The 26,475-nt window shown below is 42.4% G+C and overlaps 1 protein-coding gene across 3 annotated transcripts in view; it reads right to left on the minus strand.

The window, feature by feature from the left end:
* Positions 1-204: 204 nt before the first annotated feature.
* INSL3 (insulin like 3) overlaps positions 205-26,475 on the minus strand; it is a 144,259-nt gene continuing 117,988 nt past the window's right edge. Inside the window, exons 1-2 of one of the 3 annotated variants that reach the window (XM_073591602.1) lie at positions 9,623-9,818; positions 205-2,913 (exon numbers count right to left, since the gene is read on the minus strand). In XM_073591602.1, the coding sequence (XP_073447703.1) occupies positions 2,642-2,913; positions 9,623-9,818 (468 nt within the window). In that variant the 3' untranslated portion in view covers positions 205-2,641. Of the gene's footprint in view, positions 2,914-9,622; positions 9,819-26,475 lie in introns of those variants that run through there. The other 2 variants (XR_012235191.1, XR_012235196.1) reach the window with 2 other exon arrangements.

Below are 26,475 nucleotides of genomic sequence, written 5' to 3' on the forward strand. Positions count from 1 at the left end.
GGCGAGATGGAAGTGGATAAATTATGACACTACATAAAAGCCTGAACCTTGTAAAGGTACTGGTTATTTTTCTAAAACGACAGTCACTTTAATTAAAAATAAACACCTATAAAATATAGACTTAAGAATACCAATGTATACTAACGTCACCAAAATAATTCCAGGCCAATTATAAGTTAATTTCATACACTATAATTGTTTATTTTATTTATTTATTTCAACCACATACACACAAATAGAATTTAGAGAAAGAACAGATATAGTGATGGCGCTAAGAGAAAATAAATGAAGATCAGGTGACAAACAAAATTCAGGAGAATGTGCATTGCTATAATATTCAGTTCAGATTTTCCAGTTATTACGTTTTTTTCTTGTAATTGTTTTTATTTCTTTCTGATTCTGGTTGATAAGCAATATTCAAAGCCTTTGCTAAGCAGGAACTTCATTCTAAACACAAAACAGGGTATATATCTTTGAAAAGAGTAATTTATAAAACCATTACAGTTAACACCTTAATTTATTTTTCATGCCCAATAAAAAGGTGTTTGCCCATAAAACGGTATATACTTTTATCCAAAATGATATTTGCTCATTTATTGTTAATTGCCCAGATACAAAGCCTACTTAAATTAGTTTTTCCACGTACTTAAAGAGACCCTGTCAATTTTCAGGTGACAGCGCAAAAAAATCTAGTTTTTTAAATGTTTATGTGTAGTGTTTTTTTTTGTTTTTTTTTAAATTGTGATTTTTATTGAAGAAAACATAGAGTGTTTTTAGTTTCTTTGAACACATTTTTTCTTTCACTTGCAATGTACCTCTGAACTTGTTAAGGAATTACTACTCTAGAAAGTATCAGCTCTCTAGCAGAGTCTCCCTTGCACGTCATAGGCATCTAGTTTTGTGGGAGTGTCTAAACTATGTCAATGCTGGCCCAGCTCCTTCATTGCTCCCTTTACCCCCCTACATAACATTTATGTAGCTGCTAGGGGTTGAACAAAGTGAAATACCATAGAGTGTCACTTGAGTAATAGCTGTGTCTGTGTCTGCTGGGGCTGTTAACGTCACATCCAAGATGCTGACACCCAGCGGCAGTTTCATCAGTTTCCCATCACTTTCTGTCCCAGTGACAGCCTGACAAATTTACTAAAATTGTTGCAGACAGAATCTGGTGCAGCTCTGTTTAGAAACCAATCAGCTTCCATGCTTAATTATCAAAGCTTAATTGAACAAGCTGAAGTTAGAAGCTGATTGGTTACTATGCACAGCTACCTCAGATTCTGTGTGCACCAGTTTTAGTAAATCTCCCCCTATGTGTCACCAGAAGTCAGGGTAAATCTCCCAAATGGTGAAACGGACTGTGAAAAAAAATCTCAAAGACCTTTCCTCGCTCTGCTAATAAGGTTTTGATAGTATTATGTTGTATTTATATGTATCTCTGTAGGAGACACGTCTTTCTACTTCCAGTCCCAGTCACGGGAAAGTCAGGGGACATTTTGCCAACTGGGGCCAAGCAACAAAAACTTGGCAGAGGTACTAATCCCTCCCCACTTCACCCACAAAAAACATTTATCTGGAGTTATGCTTTAAGATTTCATGTAAATACAAGTATACTATTTATTTGCAGCTGTACTTAGCAACACAGCTCATATTTGTGGAGTGAGATGCTCACCGATAGATTTTTCTGGCACCTAAATTTATCCTTTTAGAATTTACACACAGCCCTACATTAGGATGTATATACCACTGTACAGAGTGAATTACACCTGTTGTGGCACCTGGGAGCCACAGCTGCTGTGAAATTTTGCCCATAGTCATGCTTTGCAGAATACGCTGTGTGTGTGGCTATACACACATAACGACTGGTATTCTTGTGCCCACATATGGGTGTATTTTTGCAGAATTTTGCATTCAGAAAAATATGCCCATAGGAGGGTGTGACTAAACGTGAGCGATTATGTGCATATAGCCACACAAAGTGTAATCTGTAATGCATATCCATGGGCAAAATTTCACTGCAGCTGTGGTTCCTGGGCGCCACAATAATAGGTCCTGATTTACAGCCATGTGCAAGAGCCCTAAAAAAAATTGTAATATTAGAATATGTGTAAAGAAGAAAAATATCCAAAGATGACATGTCCCAATGCCATTTGATATTATTTATGTTTGTTGTATAACAGTATGCTCTGTATATAGTAAGAATACATTGAGCACACTGGAGTTGATTTAATAAAGAGAAATTGACTGTTCACTTTACAAGGGAACTTTCCCCAGAGAATAATGATGCTTCATTGTCTTCCATCAGCTAATCAAGCAAAAAAACGCTGTTTTTTCTATTTTTCTTGCACATAATTGTATATTCTTTGTAGCGTGAAACTTCCAACACATTCACAAAGCTCTGGGGCTAATTCCCTTGCAAAAGTGAACAGTCTATTTGCCTTTAGTAAATCAATCACATGATATCCAGTCAGAACATGAATGCTATATCTGTATTCCTGAGGCAGGGAGAAAGACATGAGAATAAGTCAGGTGTGGGTATAGTTTTGTGTCTAGGATGAGCATCAGAGTATTACATAGAAAACAGAAGTTATCAGTGCTTGCTGTGAAGACTTCTCGTGGAAGAATACAAAAAGAAAAACGAATGTTAGCAGAATTTCATGAGCTCGTTCTTGGTGCAGCCCCTTTGGCAGCAGGATAAAGCTGGTCCTGAACTTCTCTTCATCCGCAGACTGACACCTTGCTGTTCCTCAGGAACACGTGGATCATAAAGGGAACCATGGAGCTGTTCCATTGTTGGGTCATCTTTCTGCAGGGAATTGTAAGGGGGATTTGGTGCCATGTGGCTCTCTGCATACAGTGAATTCAGTCGATCTTGATCCTCCAAGGAAGCTCTGTTTAGCCAGTCCAAAAAGTCACCTAAGAAATGAAGACAACGATGTGTATTTAAAATTGTCACTATGAGGTACATATGAGGTAGACATATGAGGTAGACATATGAAGTAGACACATGAGGTAGACATATGAGGTAAGCACACATAGCCCCCGCTTTCTCCTCACAGGATTTGACTGACAGCAGCAGGAACCATTTCAGAGTCTCCTTTGCGATCAGGAAGAGAGAAGCAGTAGCGCTGCAGATGGAGATAGCACTGGATTGTAAGAGGAGTCAGGTAAGTGTTTGAGGGGGACAGGTATAGGAAGGTTTTTTTAACTTCATGTAGAGAATGCATGAAGATTAAAAACCTTTTTGAGTTTAGAATCCATTTATGTTAACACAATCTGTATTTAAATTACTTTTAATTGTGCCAAAGGAATATGATGGTTAGCTGTTAAAGCAATAAACTAAAACAATTTCATAGTATTTAAAGTGGTTCTAAAGTCTAAACATTTTTTACCTTAATGCATTCATTGCATTGAGGTAAAAAATGTTTAGGCACCGGTTTTTGCCCTTCACCCCCCCTCCCTATATACTTACCTGAGCACTCATTTGATCCAGTGCTGTGCATGTCTGCAGCTCTTCTCTCCCCTCACTTCCATGTCTCACCGGCTTTGTTGCTCCCAGTGCTGTCAGTCAAAGCCTGTGACACAGGGACGGGCAAGAGCAAGTCCTGCTGTCTCAGTCAATGCAGTGGGGCTCGGGAGTGAGCAAGCACGAGTGTCCCCATGGAAAGCGGCTTTCTGTGGGGGCACTGGATAGGACCCGAGAAGAGAAGCAGGTAAGTATAGATATGTTTTTTATTTAAAAAGAAAAAAAAATTCCTTTACAATCACAATCTGTACTGTCTTTGTAGCTCATGCCACTATATTGTATATAGTTACTTTGGTCAGGCGTGGACCAATGTAACTATCCATATACTATACCTGTGGGATCCCTCCAGAAGCTAGGCACCATTTAGAGAATGTTTGTATTTTCTCAAGCATTCTTTGATAGGGCAAGGTGGAGAGGCGTCTCCACTTCCTCCAGGCAGAGAACACTATGAATGCACTGAAAAAATGCAAATCATTCTCTGAATGGTGTCCATGTTTAACTGGAAAGGGCAAGGCCACAGCTTTTAATAAATTCCAGCATAACAACATAACAAGTGTCAGTTATAATTATACTGTGAGCACACATGAACAATAAATTTACATAGTCTGAATGGCCTTTCCTTACCATGACAGACAACCATTAGACTGACTCAACTAGGTGCTACATTAACATAGATGCCTGTGTCCACATCCATTTGCTTGCCCATGCTTCCATCAGTCAAGGCCCCCTTACCCTAGGGGCTCAAGGGGCCTTCATCATCCTTTTTCGCTTGACAGCTGCAGACAGAATTGTCTATAGCAATTTTCAGAGCTAAAGTTGCTTTGCTTATTTAGGGCAGTCATTGCAAATACCCAGTGATTCCAGGCATGAGGAAGTATGTAAGCTCCTCCCAGCACGCTTTGCTTAGGCCTGAGTGGCCAATTGGCAAGCCCAAACATGGTCACGTGAAGGAGGGGATGACATCAACAACCCTGTGTTAACTCTGACACCTCTGCAGGGCCGTCTTTAAGGCAGGGCAAAAGGGGCAGTTGTCCTGGGCCCTGTCATTGTTGTGGGGCTTAAAGCAGCTGCCTCGTACTTGCCAAGTATCCCAGTTTAAATTCCCTCATCCCTTGAGGTTTTAGTCCTGTGCTGTGTCCTGATATCTCAGTGTGAAGTTCTGTTACTAATGCCACCCAGCTCTGCCCTATTGTTGTGTACAGATGACTTACCTGCAGACCCTGTGTTTACATGTAAATACTGGCATTGATATGTAAATAGTGGCGGGATTCATATGTAAATAGCATTGAATCGGCAGCATTCATATGTAAATGGAGGCGCTATTCACGTGTACATCATGCCCCCCTGAGGTCATATCCACCATCACCTATACTGAATGCTGCCCACTGGGGAGATAAAGGGGCATGCTTAACAGTCCTGCCTACAACTGTGGTCATTAAGCCTACCATCAGCCTGATCTGCAAAGGTAGGCAAATTAGTGTGGGGGGGGGTAGTGTGGGGTGTGCAGAGGTAGACAGAAGGATTTACAGTTTGGTGTGCACAGGTGAGCAAGGAGGGGATGTGTAGAGGTAAGGAAGGTGGGTGCAAAGATGAGCAGAGGAGGCAGGTAGAGTTAAAGGGGAGAGGGATTGGAGTGGAGAGGATGGGGGAGGTTTGGGGTGCAGAGGTTAGCATGGGTTTTAGGATGCAAAGGTGTACTGATAGGGTGTATAAAGATGTAGGTCGCGTGTAGGGCAGCCCATTCATTTCAATGGGCTGCTCTATGTGCTACAAATGTGGAAGAAAGTCCCAAACCCTTTTTCAAAATCACACGGTGCCAAGACACATGTCAGCAGATGCCTGAGGGTGTCATTAACAAATAATGGCACTGCTGTGTATCTGCTAAAGGGAAGCACATTTCTGTGGTGTCAGGAAAGCGATTTTGCATGCATTCCCGACACACACACATGTGAACGCAGGCTAAATGTCTCAGTTATATTGGTGGTCAGTGTACATCTTCTCAATACATTAGTGCTTGGAGTAGAATCCTTTCATTCACACTAGTGGCCAGTGTGAATGTCGCCCTTACCTTAGTGGTCAGTGTAAACCCATAGTACATTAATGGTCAGTGTAAACCCATATTACATTGATGGCCAGTGTTGAAACTCCTCTTTATATTGGTAATCTGTAAAAAAAAAAATCAGAATTGCCATTGATCACACCCTCCCCTCAGCACTGCCACTGATCCCAAGAGTCCTAGGATCCCTAGGAGTTTTCTGTCTATTAATGGGTCCCCTCCCCTCCGCAGTTCATGGTGTGCAAGCAGTAAGGAGATGATGTGCTGTAACCTCTAGTAACCAATCAGTAAGCTGTAATGATGTGCAGTAACCTCTAGCAAACAGTGAGCAGTGTTGATGTACAGTAATCTCTAGCAACCAATCAACAAGCAGAAATCATGTGCTGTAACCTCTAGCAACTAATCAGTGAGCTGTAATGTGTGCTGTAACCTCTAGCAACCAGTCAGTGAGCAGTAATGATGATACACTGTAACCTCTGGCAACCAATCACAATCGCTGCCTTTTCTGATTCAGTAAACAGATTTTGAGTGTAGCTGCTATTTATTGTATGCCTCAGAGCAGGTGGAGAGCAAAACTGCATGGAGGGGGGGGGGAGAAATTTTTTGCCCAGGATCCAATCAATATTAAAGATGGCCCTGCACCTCTGAAACTATCTGATATAAAGCTTACACAGGGTTTGACTGTCAGTTTGGGGTTGAGCTACTAAAACTGAAGAGTGCAAAATCTAGTGCAGCAGCTCTGCATAGAAACCAGCTTCCAGCTACCTTTGTCAAAACTTAATTGAACAAGCTGAAGATAGAAGCTGATTGGCTACCATGCACAGCTGCACCAGATTTTGCACTCTCCAATTTTAGTAAATCAACCCCATTGTCTGTACTTTAGTGGGTGGCTTGTAGAGAGACAAAAAATGTAATAAAACAATGTTGTAAAGTTTAGTATTTCACTACTCTGCAGTGCTATATAAAGCTTGTAAAAAAAGGTGGAGTTACTGTTTAAAGTGAGATTCAAAGCAAACCTTTTTTTCACTATTTAAGATATAGATGTAAGGTTTAGAGCCTTTGTAAGATGTTTACTGTGTTGTTCATTTACTCAAATTACTCATTTTATAGAGAATCAGAGCCAGATTTTCATCAGTGAAGTCTGTAAGCACAAATATTGAGGTTAAAAGCTACATCATTCAGCTACACATATTATTTTATTGGTGTATTAGTCCTCAGCTGACCTAGAATATCATATCAATGTGTACTGTAAATAAACATATGAGATTTCTGAAATATCACTGATGAAGAAAAAGTTGGAAGAAGAAAAATGCTGACTATGACCCTAAGAACACCATCCCTACAGTCAAGCAGGGAGGTGGAAACATGATGCTTTGGGGCTGTTTCTCTGCTAAAGGTACAGTCCAAATTTGCCGCATTGAGGGGCCAATGGTTGGGGCCATGTATTGTAAAATCTTGGATGAGAACCTAGTTCCCTCAGCCAGAACACTGAAGATGGGTCATGGATGGTTCTTTCAGCATGACAATGACCAAGAACATACCGCCAAGGCAACAAAGGAGTGGCTCAAGAAGAAGCACATTAAGGTCTTGGAGTGACCTAGCCAGTCTCCAGACCTTAATCCTATAGAAAATATATAGAGGGAGCTGAAACTTTGAGTTGCCAAGTGACAACCAAGAAACCTTAAGGATCTGGAGAAAATCTGTAAAGAAGAGTGGACCAAAATCCCTCCTGAGATGTGTGCAAACCTGGTCACTAACTACAAGAAATGTGTTACCTCTGTGCTTGTCAACAAGGGTTTATCCACCAATACTAATGCCCCGTACACGCGGTTGGATTTTCCGACAAAAAATGTTCGATGGGAGTGTGTAGGCTCCATCGGACATTTTCCATCAGAATTTCCGTCACACAAAATTTGATATCTGGATCTCAAATTTTCCAACAACAAAATCCGTTGTTGTAAATTCCGATCGTGTGTACACAGTTCCGGCGCACAAAGTTCCACGCATACTCGGAATCAAGTAGAAGAGCCACACTGGCTATTGAACTTCATTTTTCTCGGCTCGTCGTACGTGTTGTACGTCACCGCGTTCTTGACATTCGGAATTTCCGACAAGATTTGTGTGACCGTGTGTATGCAAGACAAGTTTGAGCCAACATCCGTCGGAAATAAATCCAGGATTTTGTTGTCGGAATGTCCAATCGTGTGTACGGGGCATAAGTCATGTTTTGCTTGGGGATCAAAAACTTATTTTACTCACTGAACTGCAACTCAATTTATAACATTTGTATCATATGTTTTTTTCTGGATTTATGATCCATTTTTGATACACTTATGATAAAAACTATAGACCCTTAATTTCTTTGTAAGTGGGCAAACTTACAAAATCTGCAGGGGATCAAACAATTATTTTCCCCACTGTATAATAGGAAAAGCTGTCATTCATCTGCCCATCCTACAGTCACAGATTGCTTTTCATTTATAGAAGCTATAGTATGGCTTCTATAAGTGGAGGGGGGGGGGGGGGCAAAAAGGGCTGGCATAGAAGGCACTCTTGATAGGTGCATTTGACAGGTCCCTAGGCTCTATAACAGGGGTCTCAAACTGGTGGCAGTTTTAGGTGCAAAAAACCATCAAATTGATAGTACCAATTTCATAGTTTTATTGAACAAACAATGTTAAAATGGATAGAGTTTAAAACGAAAACATGAAAATCATGCGGTCGCAGTACAAAAGTTTGTTGCCTCTACATGTTTCACCATAGTCATGGCTTCTTCTGGAGCTTTTGTAAGACCTCATATACAATGTCACTAAAAATAAGAAATGAACAATACATTTAAAATGAACATTCAAACATTTCTTTTTTGAATGTTCATTAAAATGTATTGTTCATTTCTTATTTTTAGTGACATTGTATATAAGGTCTTACAAAAGCTCCAGAAGAAGCCATGACTATAGTGAAACATGTAGAGGCAACAAACTTTTGTACTGTGACCGCATGATTTTCATGTTTTGGTTTTAAAGGGGTTGTAAACCCTTGTATTTTTTCACCTTAATGCATCCTATGCTCAAAAAATGCTAATAGCCTAATGTAGTGTGCATGGACACATAGGATAACACTATTTAGCTTCTAGGAGCAGAAAAAAATGCTAAGAAACAGCTTTTAGGAGCTTAAAAAAAATGTTAGTGTGCATGGAGCTTTAACCCATTAGATTTTAGTCAACTAAAATGTAACAGATTTTAGTCGACTAAAATACGACTAAAACTAAAACAATTCAGAAGACTAAAATACGACTAAAACTAAAAAGGCATTTTAGTAAAAAAAACTATGACTAAAACTAAATCAATAAGTCAATATTAATACTGGTGCCTGTGTGTGTGTCCTCTGGGTACTCCAAATAATCTGATTTCCTCCCACTCACAAAGAGATGCTGGTAGGTTAATTGGTTCCTGTCTATCTCGGTCCTAGTATGTGTATGTATGAATATGAGTTAGGGATCTTAGATTGTAAGCTCCTTGAGGGACTGATGTGAATGTACAATATACAGTATGTGAAGGGTTGTGTAAATTGTTGGCGCTATACCTCTAATATATAAATACATCTGGCCCCATGGAGTAGGGGAAGAGTTAGAACCATTCTGAGATTTTAATTACTGTGTCTCCTGTGGTGAGGTTTTCTCTCACTTTCTCTCTCTCCATGATAGCACAGCAATAAAACCTAAAAACAGAAAGTTTGCATCCAGGGCCACTCATCTGTCCCTAGCTGCATGTAAAGGCTTAATGTTTAGGTACTTGCAAACAACTGTGGGCAGCCGTGACACATGTCAGCCTGTCAACGATTTGTACAGGCTTCTTGGGTGCAGCTGATCGCAAACATCTGTGATACCTGATACAGATAAATGCTGATTTTTGGCAGCGCATGACCCTAATTGGCCATGTGAATGATGTCATGTAGGTTTCAAATCAACACTTTCTGAGGTGATGCTCAAGCCATTTACAACACCCTGTACATTGACTATGCTAAGGAAAAGATTAGCTACTTACGGTTAGGGTTTGATCTTTCCTGTCCAGGCTCTGGTGAATATCTTTTCCATCTAGATCCTCCACAGGACATGACAATTGTCCGAATGAAATCTCTTCCACACAGCCTTATGCCAACATCAGAAACCTCCATGCCTTGGCACCAAACAGGTAAAGCAAATGCAAGCAGTAGGGTAAAGAGGCAGAAGTTGAGACTCATCGTGTATGAAATATTTTTGTGCCTGACCTGATGTAAGGTGCAGTAACAAACTCCTTTTTATATATGACATAGACTATTATATATTCAAGGACTGTTACGAAATGAGATTCTAAGAAGCAGCCTTGGAAGGGAACAAAGAGAACTAACAAGGTCAGCATGGAGGCCAACAGCTGTAGTGGTGACCATGGACATTCTTTACCTCATAAAGGTTTCTTGCAGAGGCGTAACTAGAACCTTCAGGGGCCTGGTGCAAGAAACCATGAAGGGCCACCCGGCCCAAGCACGGGCTTTTCCCATTGATCCCGGGGCTCTTTACTCCCATTGCGGGCCCCTTTCCTGCCCTTACAATAGAGTCCCCCTTTATATTAGTGTTCCCATTGTCCCCTTTACATCAGAATTCCCCTTTACAGTACATCAGAGCCTGCACGGTTCCCCCTTACAGTGCAAGGGGGAACTCTGCGAACCCTGATGTAAAGGGGAACTCTGTGGACCCTGATGTAAAGGGGAACTCTGCGGACCCTGATGTAAAGGGGAACTTTGTGGACCCTGATGTAAAGGGGAACTCTGTGGACCCTGATGTAATGGGGAATGCTGCAGACCCAGATGTAAAGGGGAACTATGTGGACCGTGATGTAAGTGGGAATGCTGCAAACTCTGGTGTAAAGGGGAACTCTGTCGTAAGAGGTTCTCTGGTGACCAGAGCCCCCCCTCACTTACATCAGAGTTCACAGAGTTCCTCCTTACCTTAGAGTCTGCAAGAATGTTCCCATATGCACTGTAAAGGTGGTGTGGTGCAAATACAAAAAAAAAGGGTCAGGACTTCTTTCCCTGCATTTCCTGCAGGTTGGGCAGCCCCTTCAAATGAATGGGCTGCACTACCTGCGATGTGCGTGTGCAAATGTGCATGCACAGATCTGAACAGAGCCTCATATCACAATCCTGTTCTTACATCAGAATCCTCATTCCCCTTTATATTACAGTTATTCCCCTTCACATTACTGTCTTCAGCCCCCTATTACAATCCTCAGCCCCCCATATTACTGTCTGAAAGTCCCCCATTACTGCCCTCAGCCCCCCTCAATAATGTCCCCCCTAATCAATGTCCTAAGCACCCCCATTACTGTCCTAAAACCCCCCTTACTGTTCTTAGCCCCCCATTACTGTCACAGCCCTCCCATTGATGACCCTCCTCATTAATGTCCTGAGCCCCCCATTACTGTCCTTAGCCCCCCCTCCATTAATGTCCTCAGTGACCCCATTACTGTCCTCAGCCCCCTCATCACTGTCCCTAGTGACCTCATTACTGTCCTCAGTGACCTCATTACTGTCCTCAGTGACCTCATTAATGTCCTCAGCCCCCACCCCCCATTACTGTCCTCACTGACCTCATTACTGTCCTCTGCCCCTTCATTACTGTCCTCAGTGACCCAATTATAGTCCTCAGCTCTCCCCCCACCCCATTACTGTCCTCAGCTCCCCCCATTAATGTCCTCAGCTCTACCCCTCCATTAATGTTCTCAGCTCCCCCTATTAATATCAATAGCCCCCCTCCATTAATGTCCTCAGTGACCCTATTACTGTCCTCAGCCCCATCACTGTCCCCAGTGACCTCATTAGTGTCCTCAGTGACCTCATTACTTTCATCAGCCCCCCCCATTACTGTCTTCATTGACCTCATTACTGTCCTCAGCCCCCCCCATTACTGTCCTCAGTGACCCAATTACAGTCCTCAGCTTAAGCTTACCCCCCACCCCATTACTGTCCTCAGCCCCCCCTTTCATTAATGTCCTCAGCTCCCCCCATTAACGTCCTCAACCACCCTCCATTAATGTTCTCAGCTTCCCCTATGAACATCCATAGCCCCCCTCCATTAATGTCCTCAGCCCCCCTATTAATGTCCTCAGCTACCCCTCTTTAATATTCATAGCCCCCCCTCCATTAATGTCCCCAGCCCCACCTTCAATTTATGTCCTCAGCTCCCCTCTTTAATATCCATAGCCCCCCTCTATTAATGCCCTCAGCTCCCCCCTTTAAAATCCATAGCACCGCTCCGTTACTATCCTCAGCTCCCCCCTTTACTATCCATAGCCCCCACTCTCTTAATGTCCTCAGCATCCCCCTACCATTAATGTCCTCAGCTCCCCGTTAATATCCATAGCCCCACCTCCATTAGAGTCCTCCCTTAATATCCTCAGCTCTCCCCCTCCTATAATGTTCTCAGCTCCCACCTTTAAAAACCCATATCCCCCTCTAGTAACGTCATTAGTCCCTCCCCCTCCATTAATGTTCTCAGCTTCCCCTTTAATATACATAGCCCCCCTCCCTTAAAGTACTCAGCAACCCCCCAATTGTTGTGCTTTTAACCTCCCCTCTATTAATGTCCTCAGTTCCCCCAGCCTCTTCGCCTCCTCCTCCTGTCTTACCTACAGTGTGGGCTGGGCGGTACAACCTGCAAGCTGGTGAATGGTTGCTAGGACCACTCTACATCTTAACAACCAATCACTTGCTTGTTAACTCAGATAGCCCCTGTTCTCCATCTAGAGATGTCCTGCCTCCCGCAGAAAGGGCAGAGAGAATAACAGCAGCGGCGGTGGAAGTGGAGGGACCTGGTGTAACAGGAAAGCCGCCCGGGCCCCCTAGAACAGGGGTGGGATTGCAACTGCGACCCCTGATGCTACGCTAGTGGTTTCTTGTATTAAGAAAGTACAATCAAATATATAGTAGTACCAAATTTTGTATCAAATTCACATCATGTTTAAGACTAGGTTCAGAGTGCTGATTTCGATTTAATTTTCAAAGTAATTATGTGGTGCAACTTGGATGCAACAAAGATGCAACTGAAAGATGCATCTGAAATTGCACTACTGTGAACAGAGCCCAACTGTTTAACATAGGACACAGACAGATGGACAGATATTCAGAACACAAATTAAGAAGGAAAGATTTGTATAACCATTATATTGTTGACATACACTGTATAGTGTGTTCTAATTGTTTCTCTAGAATTTATCAGACTTACAGGAGATCTATTTTTCATCAAGCCCGAACGTATAGGCCCCTTTCACATATAGGCCCTGCTGAATGAGAGCAGAATGAGATGGATTTCACAGGGTGGGGTTACCTTGATGAAGGCATGTGTCTAGTGGAAGTATGTGCGGAACTCCGCTGTGTTTTTTGTGTGTTTGGAGTCTTTTGGCTCTGTATTCATTATGAGTACATTTCTTCTGCCTAATTACATTTAATTAAAAAATACTACACTATTTTGGGGCCCTTCCTCTTGTTTGAGATATTTTGAGGTGACCAAGAATATTTTCCAGCCTGTTAAAGGGATGCACAGCCTAGTGAGACCATCACCTTCAGATGCATGGATGTGAGGACACATGGAGGATGTTTTGAGTGCTTATGACCTATACAGTGCCTTGCAATAGTATTCACCCCCTTGGCATTTTTCATGTGTTGTTGCCTCACAACCTGAAATTAACTTGTTTGAGGATTTGCATCATTTAATTTACAGCACATGCCCACAACTTCGAAGATGTTTTTTTTTTTTTGTTGTGAAGCAAACAACAAATAGGACAAAATAACAGAAAAAGTCAATGTGCATAACTATTCACCCCCCTAAAGTCAATACTTTGTAGAGCCACCTTTTGCGGCTATCACAGCTCCAAGTCACTTTGGATAAGTCTCTATGAACTTGCCACATCTTACCACTGGGATGTTTGCCCATTCCTCTTTGCAAAACTGCTCCAGTTCCTTCAAGTTGGATGGTTTGCACTTGTGAACAGCAATCTTTAAGTCTGGCCACAGATTTTCTATTGGATTGAGGTCTGGGCTTTGACAAGGCCATTACAAAAAAATTTATATGTTTCCCCTTAAACCACCCAAGTGTTGCTTTAACAGTGTGTTTGGGGTCATTGTCCTGCTGTCCTCCTTCCTAGCCTCAAATCACACACAGAGTGGTACAGGTTTTGCTCAAGAATATCCCTGTATTTAGCACCATCCATCTTTCCCTCAACTCTGACCAGTTTTCCAATCCCGATTGCTGAAAAACATCCCCACAGCATGATTCTGCGACCACCATGTTTCACTGTGGGGATGGTGTTCTTTGGGTGATGTGATGTGTTGGGTTTGCGTCAGACATAGCGTTTTCTTTGATGCCCAAAAAGTTCAATTTTAGTCTCATCAGACCAGAGCACCTTCCTCCATACGTTTTGGGAGTCTCCCACATGCCTTTTTGCAAACTTAAAACGTGTAATTTTGTTTTTTGCTGTAAGTAATGGCTTTCTTCTGGCCACCCTGCCATAAAGCCCAACTCTATGGAGCGTTTGGCTTATTGTCGTCCTATGTACAGATACTCCAGTCTCTGCTGTGGAACTCTGCAGCTCCTCCAGGGTTACCTATGGTCTCTGTGCTACCTCTCTGATTAATGCCCTCCTTGCCCGGTCCGTGAGTTTTGGTGTGCGGCCATCTCTTGGCAGGTTTGCTGTTGTGCCATATTATTTCCGTTTGGTTATGATAGATTTGATGGTGCTCCTAGGGGTCATCAAAGATTTGGATATTTTTTTATAACCTAACCCTGATTTGTACTTCTCAACAACATTGTCCCTTACGTGTTTGGAGAGTTTCTTGGTCTTCATGGCAGTGTTTGGTTAGTGGTGCCTCTTGCTTAGGTGTTACAGCTTCTGGGGCCTTTCAAAAAGGCGTATATATGTAATGACAGATCATGTGACACTTAGATTGCACACAGGTGGACATCATTTCACTAATTATGTGATTTCTGAAGGCAATCGGTTGCACCAGAGCTTTTTATGGGCTTCACAACAAAGGGGGTGAATACATACGCACATGCCAATTATCATTTTTTTATTTCTGAAAAATAGTTTTATGTATATATTTTTCTAATTTTACTTCACCAACTTAGACTATTGTGTTCTGATCCATCACATATAGTTCAGATTAAAAAAACATTGAACTAAAAGCTGTAATGTAACAAAATAGATTAAAAGCCAAGGGGTGAATACTTTTGCAAGGCACTGTAATTGTATGAGTCTTCATTTGAGATAAGCGGTCACTTTGACTGGTGGTGGATCACAAAAATTTTTGGAGTATCTTGGTGGAGTTGAAGCACTATAAAGAAGTTGCAGTTTATACTCACTTGATTGGACTATTGGGAGTTTTTATGTTTATCACACTAGATCAGATTTAGGACACTTTTATTGTTAATATGTATATTTTGCCAAATATGATTTATTGATTAATGCAATTAATGTGATTAAGGGCAGCGCAACACTGATTTAACACATATGGCCTTTGTTTGATGTGGAACACATTAGTTGGATGCAGCAATTCTTTTAATAATTTGTTGATTTTTATGGTTTATCTTCACCTTAATTGTTTGTTCTTGTATAATTTATTTATTTTATTCTACATTTATTTTATATTGACTTTTATTCTTGTTATTGTGATATAGGGGTCAGGCAGCACATGAGTGTTTTTTTGATTAGTATTAAAGTGGTACTCATCGGACTGGTAGATAGTGAAGGAGTAGGTGGGGCTTCAGGAGCTGGGCACGAACGGAAGTCTTAGGAAGCCTTTGGTCAGAGGAGAGCTTGCATTGGGACATCTTCCTACCCTCCCTCCCTTCAGAATTCTGGTAGTTGTTTTGGTGTTTTGCGAAGCGTATGGGATTTAAGCAGTTGTGTCATAGCAGCTGGCAGGGTACAAGGTCCTTGGATGTGTTTTATGATGGGAAAAAAGGTACATTTGTAGGGACCTGTCTTGGGTATGGCACCCATTATTCTGGTTGGTGGTACCTGCGATTATTGCTTTGTCTCCAAATCTGTGTTTCTGCAGCTGGAGCAGTGGCGGCAGCTCATTAGGGGAGCAGGGGTGCCGCCCCCCTAATCCATGCGCTGGCCCGTAATCCACATGCAGGGCACCGGAAGCATGGATTCCAATGTTTTTTTGTTTTAAGCACGTGATTAGAGTCGGAGGCTTTAATTGGCTTCAAAAAAGGGTGGGCTCGGGGAGCACTGCGCCCTGAGCCCACCCTGTTGTATGACATTAGTAAATTAATATTCGCTAATGTCTTCCTGTTTCTCCTCCCAGCCAATCAGGAAGCGGGTCCTGAGACCCCATTGGCCGAGAGTCCTAAGAACCCATTGGAAGGGAGTACAAAGACCCCATTGGTGGGGAGGAAGAGAAGAGATGGCCAGGACAAGCAGGAGACAGAGGGGGGAAAGCCAAAACAAAACAAAATAGATTATAGCGCACACATTCAAAAATTACATTTAAATCCTGCAAGGCTATTTAAAAACACCTGAACGTATTAAAAAATATGGGGATTTGGTCACACTATATGGTCATATAGCGCTAAGCCCACTTACTGCTTCAAAGTACCCCATTATCAGTGGGTCCTACACTAGTAGTAGATTGAAAGGGGGAAAGCCGCCGCTGCCGCAGCTGTGACCTGCATGGGGTAAGCACGGGGCTGATGGGGGGCCTGGCGGGCCAAAGGACAAGCGAGCCAGCGATGGGGGGTGGTTTGGGGGTTGTGGGTATGTTGTGCGGTGGCGGGCTCAAGCGATGGGGGGGTTAGTGTGGGGTGGCGGGCTGGAGTGATGGGGGTGGGGATGTCTGTGGTCAGTTCTGTCTTCCGGCCCCCGACCGATGGAGCACCAGCCGCCACTAAACTGGAGTCCTAATTTTACTTACGCAGGTTCTTAAAGTTGATGCCTACAAGGACCCTGGGACCCAATTAGTACAATACTGAAGGTTAATATGTTGATATGTTATTTAAAATGTGTTAATAAAAGACTGCTATGGCAATTAAACTCCAACCCTTGTTATGTGTGGTTACTCAGCTGATAGTAAAGGGTGGAATGGTGGTCAGGCTGTGTGGATGTCAAGGCATCTTTTATACCCCAGTCAAGAGGCCATACTTTCCATTACTTTCTAACTTTCCATACTCCTCTGTTGGTGCAATAACTTCTTATCTGCACGATTGTCAGAAACAGTAAAAAATATCGCCTTTATTATACTTGTGTAATGTTACAAGACTAACTACAAGACTTGGTAAACAGTCAGTCTATTCTGTAGACTACACTCAAATGGTTCCTTCTTTGACATTTTAGACTGTACAGTATATGTACTATTTTAGTGGATACTCAAAAGACTGCACTCAGTAGTTTGTCCTGCTGAACTTCAAATCGCTATTAGGTCCTGTAGTGATGTTAGGGTGGAATCAATGAGCACAGTGGAGGACACAGGATATTAACGCGTCCAGAAATGTCAGTTCCACAGTAGACTTCAGAAGATGGCGTCACTTAATCGAGCAGCATTCAGTGGAATGCACAGCAGGAGAGATAAGTACATACAAGCTTTTCAAATACAGAACTAAAATCTCCTATCCTTTACAGCCAAAGGAAGCTGCCCCCTTAAAGTGGATGTAAACCCGATTCATGAAATTTGAGCTGGGCACATATATCTGCAGTGTTTTGTGATCTCTTTTCAAAGCTGTTTCTGTTATCAGCATGATAACTTCTGACATGTTCTGACACATATGATAAAACCAGCCTGAAATTTGTGTCAGGGAAGGTGCTATAGATTATCAGAAAGCTGCTCTACTCACAGGACAGCTCTGAAAGTTTCTGCATGTGGAAGGGGGTGTGTGCCTTTCCTCCAATCAGCTGTCTCCCAGTGTAATCCAAGACTTCTCTCACAGTGCAGAATGAAAATTGTAACACGATGTGCACTTTCTAAACTGTATATAAAGCTGAAGACAGCAGAAATACATGTAAAATTTATGTAGAAGGATTTGTTTCATCTCTGTGATCATCATCTGAGGCTGTTCACTTTACTGGGTATATGTGAGGCTTTACATCCACTTTAAGCTGGTCATGGACAGATATTTTGATCTGTTTCATTGTTCTCATTCACTGATCAGCATATTCTGACAACAGAGAGTGCCACTGTCAGAATACAATGCTTCCATGGGAGATTCTTCCATCCAACCTGTTTGTGTGGATGGAGGGATCTGTTAGGTTTCTTTTTTTTTTCATGTAGCCAGCTTTAGTCTCTCCTTGATCTGCAGTTGCTGTGGTGCTGCACATGTGATCAGCTACGACACCAACCTTTTGATGGATTGACAGTTCTGTTGGGAGCTGGTTCCATGCTAGTAACTATAACGGTCAATGTTAGAAATTCTGTATATAGCCCTACAGAACAGACAGTCAGTGCACAATCCACATGGGCTTTTCTGTTGCTTCTCTGCAAACAAGAAACAGGAACTTTTATTATAGAGAAAAGACTGCATACTGAAATAGTTGTTGCAAAATACATGAACACTGTATTCTTATGCCCTGTACACACGGTCGGATTTTCCGACGGAAAATGTGTGATAGGACCTTGTTGTCGGAAATTCCGACCATGTGTGGGCTCCATCACACATTTTGCATCGGAATTTCCGACACACAAAGTTTGAGCGCTTGCTATAAAATTTTCCTACAACAAAATCCGTTGTCGGAAATTCCGATCCTGTGTACACAAATCCGACGCACAAAGTGCCACGCATTCGCAGAATAAATTAAGAGACTAAAGCTATTGGCTACTGCCCCGTTTATAGTCCCGACGTACGTGTTTTACGTCACCACGTTCAGAACGATCAGATTTTGTGACCGTGTGTATGCAAGACAAGTTTGAGCCAACGTCCGTCGGAAAAAATCCATGGATTTTGTTGTCGGAATGTCCGAATAATGTCCGACCGTGTGTACGGGGCATAACAGTTATCATTCAATCCATGTCTGTTTGGGAAACTGTTAAATTGGTGGGTTTAGTTACACTTTAAGGCGGTTGTCCAGTCTGGGCAAAACAAATTAAAAGTCAGCAGATACAAATCCTGTAGCTGCGGACTTTTAATAAAAATACATCCTCACCCGGGCTAGTTCTAGCCTTCGGGTTCCCAGTGCCAGCATGCTAACTGTGGGCAGCCGACTATAAACAAAAATCATAAAAAATTGCGCTATTGTTCTGAAATAAAAGCATGAAAAACAGCCACACTGTGAGATATAGAACAGTTCCAAAGCAAAAAAATCATACAAAGAGTTGCACTAAAAAGTATTGAGTCAGACAAAAAAATAGGAAAAAATTTATATAAGTGAAAATTGGTCTAAAAAAGTCTGACATTTTCCAGCAGCTGAAGCTGAAATCTGGGGAAAAAAAACCCTCTTGTGGTGGGGTTCCCCCCGCACTGCAAAGGTTAAATGCTGGTTTTTGCTTAGGTACCAGTAAAAAAAAAACTTTTACCTAACTAATCCCTCCATGCTATGCAAACCACCCCTGCAGCTTCTTCTCTTAAGGTGCTACTGTGGTCGCAGGCACTTTGACGTCATCAAGTACAATGCAGGGCCAATCTGCATTGTACATGAGGACACCAAGGGACCTGTCACAGGCTAGAGTGTCAGGGACAAGAGAAGAGTGCTGGCTGTTGGGGAAGCAAGGGATAAGATAAAACCCCAATTCCAAAAAAGTTGAGTAAAATCTACATAAGAACAGAATGCAATGATTTACAAATCTCACAAACCCATATTTTATTCACACAGAAAATAGAAAACATATCTAATGTCTGAGAAAATGTACCATTTTAAGAAAAAAAAAATAAGGTCATTTTGAAACTGATGGCAGCAACCTCTCTCAAAATTTGGGACAGGGCAACAAAAAGCTGGCAATGTAAATGGTACCAACAAGGAAGAGCTGAAAGAACATCTTGCAACTAATTAGATTAATTGGCAACAGGTCAGTAACATGATTGGGTATAAAAAAAGCATCTTGAAAATTCTTCGAACTAAAGATGGGCAGAGGTTCACCAATCTGTGAAAAGCTGCTAAAAATGCAAAGACTTTAACTATAACATCATCTACAGTACATAATATCATCAAAAGATTCAGAGAATCTGGAGAAATCTCTATGCGCATTGACAACGCCAAAACGCAATATTGGATGTCTGGGATCTTCTGGCCCTCAGATGGCACTGCATTAAAAACAGGCATGATTCTTGGACATCATTGCATGGGCTCAGAAATACCTCAAAAAATCACTGTCTGTGAACACCAGTGTTTGCCATGCCTCCAAAAGATAAAGCTTTATCATGCAAAGAAGAAACCATATCTGAACATGATCCAGAAACTAATTTATAATGGTCTGGAAAACTGTTCTAACTGTTCTAAATTTGACATTGTTTTTGGCAACCATGGGAGCTGCTTCCTCTTGACTGAAGAGGAAAGGGATCTTTTGGATTGTTATTAGTGCTTAGTTCAAAGGCCTGCATCTCTGAGGTTATTGGGGTGCATTATTGCATATGGAATGGACATCTTGCACATCTGGAAAGCCACCATCACTGCTGAAAGATATATGCTCCCATACTGCATCTGTGAAAACAGAATGACTTTATAGTAAAAGAGTTTGGGTGCTTAACTGAACTGCCTGCAGTCCAGCCTTTTCACCAATTGACAATATTTGGCGGATCTCGAAAGGAAATCTACGTTAAAGACCCAAGACTTTTGAGCAGTTAGAATCCTATATAAGGCAACAATGGGACAACATTCCTCTCCCAAAACTCCAGCAACTGGTCTCCTCAGTTCACAGATGTTTACAGAGTGTTTTTAAAGCCAGGTTATCATCTATGTGGTAGCAGTGCGTGAAGTTTTCCAGGTGTTTTTTGCAGCCCTTTTTTCAGTCTTTAAACACGCATTTTTTTAATGCATTTTTGCAAGCCTTTTGCATGCATTTTGCATTTTTTTCTCCTTAACAAACTGTGAATAGCCGGTTGTCAAGGAGTGGGCAGCCGCCGTATCCTTAACAACCGATGACTCATCCTCTGTCAGTGGGGTTGACAGATGAATGAAAAAAAAAAATTGCTGGCAATGAAAAAATAAGAAAAAAAAAGTGTGGGGTACCCCTTCGGGTCTGGTATCGATTTTGAGGGCAACCCCACACCAAAATTAAAATTTACCACCAACTTCAGGATTACACTTATCCTAAATTTGTTGGGGGCCAATAAAAATGGAACGCACTGGTAAAGCTTACCTTAAGACATAGTCTCTCAGAGGTGCTCTGTTTCCTCCCGGGCTCTGGATTCAATCTGCTGATCTGCCGGGATCTAAATATAGCAACGGACGCCCACACGTGCGCAATGTAACAATGCCACCACGCATGCACCAAATAGTAGCCAATGGGACTAACTGGCCTTGGAATGCACAGCTCCGCCCTACCCGGAAGCATGGCGTAGCCTTGCACTCTACGGCCACCAGAGCACATCTGCACTAGTCAGGAAGGGGGTAAATTCTTCCAGGGCTGAAGTGGTTAAATTCTCAGGGTTTTTCACAATGCATTCTATGCATTAAGGTGAAAAACCTTCTGTGCTGCAGCTGCCCTCCAAAGCCCCCCTTTTTCTTACCTGAACCCTATCATTGCAGCGATGAGCACGAGCCCAGCAGCTCCAGACGCTGTCTCGGGTCCTCATTTGAAAAATTGATAGCAGCAGGAATCAATGGCTCCCGCTGCTGTCAATCAAATCCAGTGACACGGGAGCCGGGCCGAGTCCTGCTGTCTATGTCAATGGACGCAGCAGCAGGACTCGGGGGTGTGCCAACATGAGAGCCCCCATGGAAAATGGCTCTCCTGGGCATTCACCGAAGAGGAGCCAGGAGCGTCGCTGGGAGACCCCAAAAAAGGAGGATCAGGACCAAAATCTGATGGTCCACAAGATTCGTACACCCACACTTGAGGTCCCACCACTGCGCCAGGGACACACCAATATGAGAAGCTGCCACTTTAAATAAACAAAATATATAAAAACATTTACCATATGAATAAATACAAGTAAATAGTAGTGCTTGATAACCACAAAGGGATGAAATTAAGGGGAAAATATTGCTGGGAGTATGCAATAGGCAACCTAACCTGAGGGGGGAGGGGGAGACGGACCTCCTATCACAATTTGGATTAGCAGCAAAGATGGGAAGTGTTATCATAATGGGGGATTTGAACTATCCAGACATAGACTGCTCGGAAGAAACCGCATTCGTCTAGGGCTCGCCAGTTCCTAAATGTCTTGCAGGACAATTTCATGGGTCAGATGGTAGATGCACCAATTAGAAACAAAGCGTTACTAGACCTACTGATTACCAACAATACAGACCTGATCATGGATGTGGAAATAAGGGTTGTAACAGACTCACCCGGGATAGAGGCTTTTGGAGGGGACTGAATGCAAGCCTCTTGCCGACCGATTATGGGCCCTGGCATTTGGGGGAACGGTGTTCTTTGTGAATTGTATGCCTGGGGACTCTTGAGGTGGTATTACTGTGAATTTGGGTCCTGGTCCCCCAGGACACACAGACTCTGGGGACCCTGTGTATGCCATATGGGAAATGGTGACTTGGAGGGTATGTCTTGGATTGCTTAACATGGGACAGTAATATTTATCCCCAATATCTCCCAGGATATATATGTAAAGACTATTATTGGTTTGTTGATTCTGAACTCAACATGTTAATTGAGTGAGCTGATCACATTAGCCTCCAGGACTGGCTAGGAGACGAACAGTCTACTCCTACTATAGTTGTTGATGACTAGGCTGAGGAGGGGGGCGAACACTGTTTGTATTGTTAATTGTAATTAGCTCCTGCTATTGTGAAAATGTCCTGTGGTTGTACTTAGGATAATGTATAATGTACTGTGTGAAGCTCGGTGACCACAAGTCTGGGCAAAAGGTCATGTTAGTAAACTAGCTCATGTTAATTAGGTTAATTAGGTTACAGGTGTATTGTTAGAGTAATATGAGCATTGTTTTGTGCTTGGGAGCAGTTGGAATATCTGATATCTGAGTCCAGACTGGGAGGAAGTGGTATACTGACGGAAGCACTCAAGCGGAGTGTGGGACGTTCCGTTACAAGGGGCAATTTAGGAAACAGCGATCACAGGTCAATTAGCTTCAGTATAAATCACACTAATAGGAAACATAAGGGGAATACAAAGACGCTGAGTTTCAAAGGAGCCAACTTCCCTAAACTACGAACCGTGATAGAAGATATAAATTGGGATAAAATCTTAGGAACAAAACGGAGGAGAGGTGGGTTTGCTTTAAGAGCATATTAAATAAGGGCATTACCCAGTGCTTCCCATTGGGAAATAAATCTAAAAGAGCGAACAAAAGTCCTGGATGGCTTAACTCCAATGTAAAAATGCATATAAAAGTAATGGAGAAGGCCTTCAAAAAATACAAGGCTGAGGGATCATCATCAGCATTCAGACTTTACAAAGAATGCAACAAGAAATGTAAGGGTGCAATTAGGGCGGCTAAGATAGAACACGAAAGACACATAGCGGAGGAGAGCAAAAAAAATCCCAAGAAATTCTTTAAGTATATAAACAGTAAAAAAAGGGAGGACAGACCATATTGGCCCCATAAAGAATGAGGAAGGAAATCTGGTTACAAAGGATGGAGAGATGGTGAAGGTATTGAATTTATTCTTCTCCACAGTCTTCATGAGGGAATCGGGGGCATCAGTAACCAAAACTGTAGTGTTTATACTCATGACACATCACAGGAAGCACCCTCATGGCTAACAAAGGACAGAATTAGAAATAGACTTGGAAAACATTAAGGCCTCATGCGCACGGGACGTTAAAATAATGTTATAAAAACGTCAGTAGCTTTGCAGTGAGTTTTTCAACTTTGTTCAACGTTTTTGCAATAGCGTTTTTTAGGGTTCATTAGCGTTTTTCCGCATTAGCGTTTTTTGCAGTTTTTTTTTTTTTAAATGTTTTGGTTTTTTATAAGAGCTTTTTACAGCTGAAAAAAGTCTCTCAGAACCCACTAGTTTTGGGTTTTTTTTACTGCTCAAAAATGTTACTGCCCAAAACTGCTGATAACAGGCTGTGTGTGCATGGACACATAGGATAACATGATGGAGAGTTTAATGACTGTAGAAAAAAAGTCTACTGCCAAAACAGCTGCTGTAAAAATGTCCAAAAACGTCCAGTGTGCATAAGGCCTTATAAGTCACCGGGACAAGATGGATTGCACCTGAGGGTCCTTAGTGAACTCAGTCAAGTAATTTCCAGACCATTGTTCCTAATTTTTACTGACAGTCTACTGACTGGAATGGTACCAGCTGATTGGAGAAAAGCCGATGTAGCACCAATTTTTAAAAAAGGGCCAAAATACATCCCTGGGAATCACAGACCAGTTAGCATAACATCAATAGTATGCAAGCTCTTAGAGGGGATGATAAGGGACTATATACAAGATTTTAGTAAGGAAACGGTATCATTAGCAGTAATCAGCATGGATTCATGAAGAATCGTTCTTGCCAAACCAATCTATTAACCTTCTATGAGGAGTTGAGCTGCCATCTAGATAAAGGAAGGCCCGTAGACGTGGTGTATCTGGATTTTGCAAAAGCATTTGACACAGTTCCCCATAAACGTTTACTGTACAAAGTAAGGTCTGTTGGCATGGACCATAGGGTGAGTACATGGATTGAAAACTGGTGAGTTCAGAGGGTGGTGATAAATGGAGAGTATTCAGAATGGTCAGGGGTGGAAAGTGGGGTCCCCCAGGGTTCTGTGCTGGGACCAATCCTACTTAATTTGTTCATAAACGACCTGGAGGATGGGGTAAACAATTCAATCTCTGTATTTGCGGACAATACTAAGCTAAGCAGGGCAATAACTTCTTCGCAGGATGTGGAAACCTTGCAAGAAGATCTGAACAAATTAATGGGGTGGGCAACTACATGGTAAATGAGGTTTAATGTGGAAAAATGTAAAATAATGCATTTGGGTGGCAAAAATATCTACTCACTGGGTGGAGAACCTCTGGGGGTCCTAGTAGATGATAGGCTCAGCAATGGCATGCAATGACAAGCTGCTGCTAACAAAGCAAACAGAATATTGGCATGCATTAAAAAGGGGATTAACTCAAGACATAAAGCGAGAATTTTCCTGCTCTACAAGACTCTGGTCCGGTCTCATCTGGAGTATGCTGTCCAGTTCTGGGCACCAGTCCTCAGGAAGGATGTAGTGGAAATGGAGCGAGTACAGAGAAGGGTAACAAAGCTAATAAAGGGACTGGAGGATATTCATTATGAAGAAAGGTTACAAGCACTGAACTTATTCTCTCTGGAGAAGAGACGCTTGAGAGTGGATATGATTTCAATTTACAAATACCATACTGGTGACCCCACAATAGGAATAAAACTTTTCCGCAGAAGAGAGTTTAACAAGACACTTGGCCACTCATTAAAATTAGAAGAAAAGAGGTTTAACCTTAAACTGCGTAGAGGGTTCTTACAGTAAGAACAGCAAGAATGTGGAATTCCCTTCCACAGGCAGTGGTTTCAGCGGGGAGCATCAATAGTTTCAAAAAACTATTAGATAAGCACCTGAACGACCACAACATACAGGGATATACAATGTAATATTGACATATAATGATCACATAGGTTGAACTTGATGGACTTCTGTCTTTTTTCAACCTCACCTACTATGTAACTATGTAACCACATGCACTTGGTGATTCCACCCCCTCTGGATAGGCACTCACCAGATGAAGATACCTTGCACTCTCGTGCTCGGCAAATCAGCATCAACCCTCACAGGATTAAATATCCACCGATTTCCAATCGTGAATCCGATGTCGTAAACTCTCCACATATAATAAAACAAAGTGCTCCAAAAGTGCAGTAACGTTGTGGTAAATGTATTAAATGAAAAACTTCAAAAATTGCACTCATATGAAAGCCAATAAGCAAAAGCATGTATGTATCCACTTGCAGCAGTAAGTACTGGCATGATATAATCACAGCGGACCCAGCGTGGTCTGTATCTCACCCACACAAGATCGTGAACCTCGGAACGTCACTTCCGATATTGCGACAAACGTCACAACTGGTTGCCTTACAGCCACATCCCGGCACGTTTCTTCATCACGACTTACTCATGGGATTCTAACTATAACATGTTTGCTATTTTAAAATAAAAGCATGAACATTTACAATCAATTTAAGCGTTAAGTAAAGTCTGCCATTGCTTGTATTTACCAGTCTGTTGGATTAAATTTGTGAATATGAAATATCCAGAATTGCAGGTTCTGGCTACAATTTTGAAAAAAATCTGCAGCCTGTGTTACTAGGTGGAGACTGTGCTAGCAGCAGGCAGCCATTTGATCTGGGTCTTCCTCAGAGACCAGGTCCCAGGCCCCACTGCATAGCAGGTGAAATATCAATTAAACAGCATGGTCACCGGGTCACCGGGTGGTCACCGGGTGATGTTGACCACGTCCCCTAAAACGTCACAGTCCCAGCATGCCCAGGGACTGTGACGGCATAAGGGGGCGGGGTCTCCGCCTATATAAGTCGCAGCCGAGCGCTCAGAGAGCAGTCCAGCCGGAGAAACCGTCGTGTCAACATCTGGAGAAGAGAAGAGGGAAGAAGACAAGAAGCCAGAAGTTCGGGCCTTCGCTGGCAAAAGAGCGTCATGAAGACAGCGGAGGAGCCAGCAGAAGAACTGGAACACCGGGAGAAGAGGCCAGAGAGAGCGGAGAAGAACCAACCGGACGCTGGGAGAAGAGGAACCGGAGGGACCCCCGAAGTCG

This window comes from Aquarana catesbeiana, linkage group LG01, assembly GCF_042186555.1.
Source record: "Aquarana catesbeiana isolate 2022-GZ linkage group LG01, ASM4218655v1, whole genome shotgun sequence".
In the NCBI taxonomy this organism is placed as follows: domain Eukaryota; kingdom Metazoa; phylum Chordata; class Amphibia; order Anura; family Ranidae; genus Aquarana; species Aquarana catesbeiana.